Source organism: Mandrillus leucophaeus, unplaced genomic scaffold, assembly GCF_000951045.1.
Source record: "Mandrillus leucophaeus isolate KB7577 unplaced genomic scaffold, Mleu.le_1.0 Scaffold335, whole genome shotgun sequence".
NCBI lineage: Eukaryota > Metazoa > Chordata > Mammalia > Primates > Cercopithecidae > Mandrillus > Mandrillus leucophaeus.
Window position 1 is genome coordinate 917,657 of NW_012103532.1, and position 5,112 is coordinate 922,768.

The 5,112-nt window shown below is 36.7% G+C and overlaps 1 protein-coding gene across 1 annotated transcript in view; it reads right to left on the minus strand.

Moving 5' to 3' along the window:
- Nucleotides 1-2,135, minus strand: part of SCAI (suppressor of cancer cell invasion) — a gene marked incomplete at its 5' end in the record, with an annotated part of 114,169 nt that extends 112,034 nt beyond the window's left edge. The window contains 1 exon segment of the mRNA XM_011988698.1: nucleotides 2,074-2,135. Coding sequence (XP_011844088.1) covers nucleotides 2,074-2,135 — 62 coding nt within the window.
- Between the last annotated feature and the right edge of the window lie 2,977 nt (nucleotides 2,136-5,112).

Genomic DNA, 5,112 nt, shown 5'->3' on the forward strand with positions numbered 1-5,112 from the left:
TGGCTAATTTTTGTATTTTTAGTAGAGACGGGGTTTCACCATATTGGCCAGGCTGGTCTTGAACTCCCGACCTCAGGTGATCCCCCTGCCTCGGCTTCCCAACGTGCTGGGATTACAGGTATGAGCTACCATGCCCAGCCAATTCAATATATTTCTAAATATCATATGCACCTAATAACATAGCCTCAAAATATATAAACAAAAACGGATAAAACTAAATGAAGAAACAGACAAATCCACAATCATAATGGGAAATTTCAGAACATATCCCTCAGTAACAAAAGAATAATAAAAAAAGACTAACGATAGGATTTTTAAAATCCTCATTAATAAAGTTGACCTAACTGAAATGCAGAGAACCATACATCTACAAACTGCAGTTTATGTCTTTTTTATTCACATACCCATGGAGCAATCATAAAGATCAATTCTAGATGGCTGCTGTGGTTCAAATAAATAAATAAAAAAATAAATTAGTTAATACTAATTCTCATAAATACTCCATCTCAAATAAATAAGTAAATAAATACTAATTCTATGCTAGATATAAACCAAGTCCCTACATGTCACAAAGAATTAAAATTACAGTATGCCTTCTGACCACACTGCAAGTAAGTGAGAAATCGACAACCAAAACATTACTAAAAAAATTCTAAGCCTGGCGCAGTGGCTCATGCCTGTAATCTCAGCACTTTGGGAGACTGAGGTGGGTGGATCACCTGGGGTCAGGAGTTCGAGACCAGACTGGCCAACATGGTGAAATCCCATCTCTACTAAAAATACAAAAATTAGCTGGGCGTGTTGGTGGGTGCCTAGCTACTTGGGAGGCTGAGGCAGGAAAATCACTTGAACCCAGGATGTGGAGGTTGCAGTGAGCCAAGATCGTGCCACTGCACACTAGCCTGGGTGACAGAGTGGAACCCTATCTCAAAAAAATAAATAAATAAAAATTAAAAAATTCCCATGTTTGGAAATTAAGAAATATCCATGTAAATAATTAATGGGTCAAAAAAATCATAATGAAAAGTAGAAAATATTCTGAACTGATTCACAATGAAAATTAAAGTTTATGGATACAGATAATTCTATGCTTAGAGAGAAATGGCTGGCCTTTAAACATATATATTTAAAAAGAGGTTAGGAAATGAACAGCCAATAGGAGCAGCCAATTAAACCCAAAGAAAATAGAGGGCAATAAATTTACATAGATGAAATTAATTAAATAAGAAACACAACAAAGTCAACAAAATAAAGTTAGTTCTTTAAAAAGACTAATAAAAACCTGGCAAGAATGACCCACAGGGGAAAAAAAAACAACAGAGATTAATACCAAAAATGAAAAAAAGGAGTATCACTGCTGAAAACAAAAAGATCACAACAGGAATATTATAAATAACTTAATGCCATCAATGTGAACATTTAAGTAAAACAGACAAACATTAAGAAAAACACTTTTTGCTAAACCTGATACAGAAAGAAATTTTGAAGAGTTCTAGATCTACTGAAAAATTGACAGCCTAATTGAAAGACTAACCACAATGAAAACTCCACACCCAGGTGGTTTCATTGGTAAATTTATAAAAAACTAAAGAAGACAAAAAAAAAAAAAGAGGCAATCTTACATAAACTCTTACAGAATGTAGAAGGAACATTCCTCAGCTCATTTTATGAGGCCAACATAATTTTGATACCAAACCCTAACAGGGATATTATAAGAAAGCAAAATTACAGGCCATTCTCACTAATGAGTATAGATGCAAATATACTAAGCCAAATGTTACCAAGTCCAATTCAGCAATATATAAAAAGGACATGACAAAATTGGACTTATTTTAGGAATGTAAAGTTGGTTTGATATTTGAAAATCAATCACTGTAATTTACCACACAAGTAGAATAAAGGAGAAAAATCATACTACAATTGCTCAACAGATGCACAACTCACATTTGGTAAAATTTAACATTGGCTCACAATTAAGAAAAAAAGAAACCAACTCAGCAAACTAGGAACAGAAAGGGAGCTTCATTAATTTCATAAAGGGTATGTATTTTAAAACCACAGCAAAAATCATACTTTTCAGTGAAATGTTGATATCTTTCCCCTTGAGATTGTGAATGACTGCTATCACCAGAACCTCTGATACTGTATTGAATAAAGAAAAAAAGAAAACAAAAAAGATATAAGCTGTTATTATTTGTACATAACATGAACATTTCCATAGAAATTTCAAAAGAATCTACATGTAATTATCAGAACTAACCAGCGAGTTTAGCAAAGTTTCTGGATAAAAGGTCAACACATATAAAGGTTAAGTATATTTCTATACTCCCAAGAACAAAGAAAAAAATTTTAAATAAATTTAGTGTAGCCTAAGTGTACAGTGATTATAAAATCTACAGAAGCGTATGGTCGGTCCTAGGCCTTCACATTCACTCACCACTTGCTCACTGACTCACCCAGAGCAACTTCCAGTCCTGCAGGCTCCATTCATGGTAAGTGCCCTGATAGCTGTACCATTTTTTATTTTATTTTATTTTATTTTATTTTACTTTATTTTATTTTGTTTTATTTTTTAAGACGCAGCTGTGATTGGAACCATTTTTTAATCTCTTACGTTGTGTACCATTTCTATGTTTAGATATGTTTGGATATACAAGTACTTAACATTGTATAATTGCTAACAGTATTCAGTACAGTACCATGCTGTACAGGTTTGCAGCCCAGGAGCAACAGGCTGTACCATGAAGCCAAGGTATGTAGGAAGGCTATACCATCTAGTCTGTGTAAGTACACTCTATGATATTTGCACAACAAAATCGCCTCACGACACATTTCTCAGAACATATCCCTGTTGTTAAGCAACACGACTGTATATATAAATTACGTGAGGAGATTGGAAATCTATAAACAAGATCAATTCAACAGACACTTGTGGGAAGCACATGGGTAAACATATCACAAGAGTAGAAGTAGAGACAAAGGAAAAATAACATATATTTTAATGGGTTGAATTGTGTCCCCTCAAAAGATATGTTGAAGTCCTAACTTCTGGTACCTGTGAATAGGACGGGACCTTCTTTGGAAACAAGGGTTTTGCAGATGTAATTAAGGCCTAAGTTAAGATGACATCATGCTGGAGTAGAGTGGGCCCTGAATACAATGTGACTGTTGTCCTTAAAGAGCAGAGGAGACACAGAGACAGACACACAGGGAAGGGAGAGTGCCATGTAAAGACAGACAAGAGGGAAGGCAGCCACGTGAAGGAGGAGGCAGAGATCAAAATCACGCAGCTGCAAGCCAAGGAACGCCAAGGATTGCTGGCAACTGTCAGAAGCCGGGAGAGAGGCCTGGAACAGATTTCCCTTCTGAGTTGCTAAGAAGGAACCAATTCTGCAACCACTTAATTTTGGATTCTGGCCTCCTGAACTATGAAAGCATAAATTTCTGTTGTTTTAAGCCACCCAGCTTGTCATTTCTCATTTTGGTCTTAATTTGCATTTCTCTGACAACTAATGAAGTTCAATACCCTTTCATTTGTTACAGCAGGCCTGGGAAACTAATACATAGATACATAATACATCGATAGAGTCCTTACACAGATTACAAAATGGGCAAACAAGCAAAACAACGAGCAGGGACAACTGCTCAAAGACATATTTTGCTGAGTAAAGAAAATTTGGCAAATTATTGACCTGGCTTGTTGACAATTACTTTTTTTAGGAAGTTTGTGACAAAGCAACAATCTCTGGATTGAATTCTGAGTAAGTGGTTGGTAATATGACAGTCTGAAAGAAATCTTGAAAGAAAATAATGTTAAGTCTGCATTACATTATACCAGTATGCATAAAGTGGAGTCATAACAGCAGTGGAAAGGGCCCTGATCTAGGACAAAAGCCCGAGTATTTCTGTTGCTAACACTTACTAGCTATGTGATTTTAACCAAAAATAACTGTAGTTAACACTTTGATTGCAAGTTTTTAATCCAGCAAAACAAGAAATTTACAAGCCAGGCGTGGTGGCTCACACCTGTAATCCCAGCACTTTGGGAGGCCAAGGCAGGAGGATCGCTTGACACTAGGTGTTCAAGACAAACCTGGGCAACAAAGCAAGACCCCATCTCTACAACAATCAAAAAATTTAGCCAGGCATGACAGCATGCACCCAGCTACTCAGGAAGCTGAGGCAAGAGGATCCCTTGAGCCCAGGAGTTTGAGGTTACAGTGAACTGACTGAGCCACCACACTCCAACCTGAATGACAGAGTGAGATCCTGTGTGATAAACAACAAAAACGACAACAAAAAAACACGAAGAGGTTGGGCGTGGTGGCTTATGCCTCTAATCCCAGCACTTTGGGAGGCCAAGACTGACAGCCTGCTTGAAGCAAGTAGTTCAAGACCAGCATGAATAACATGGCAAAACCCCATCTCTATTATTTTCTAAAATTTTTTTATAAAAAAATTAAAAATAAATTTACACATGGCTTGCTTACCTCAGATACCTGTTGTGAAGATAAAAATAAGATTTCAGCTGTAAAATAAGTTTGAAAACACTACATAATATATAATATCACCATCGTTATTATTCCGCACTTAGTGAGGTTTTAAAAACATAAGGAAAAACCCTGTGATCAGACTGAAAAGGGAAACAGGCAGTACATAGGAAAGGAAGAAAGGAAGTACATAGGAAAGAAAATAAAAATATAACAAATAATTTGACCGGGCGCGATGGCTCACGCCTATAATCCCAACAGTTTGGGAGGCCAAGGCGGTTGGAAAACTTGAGGTCAGGAGTTCAAGACCAACACAGTCAACATGGTGAAACTCCCGTCTCTACTAAAAATACAAAAAATTAGCCGGGCATGGTGGCATGCACCTGTAATCCCAGTTACTCGGGAGGCTGAGGCAGGAGAATCACTTTAACCAAGAGGCAGAGGTTGCAGTGAGCCAAGATCAAGCCACTGTACTCCAGCCTGGGAGACAGAGCAAGACTCCATCTCAAGAAAAAAAAAAAATAAATAATACTCCATCTCAAATAAATAAGTAAATAAATACTAATTCTATGCTAGATATAAACCAAGTCCCTACATGTCACAAAGAATTAAAATTACAGTA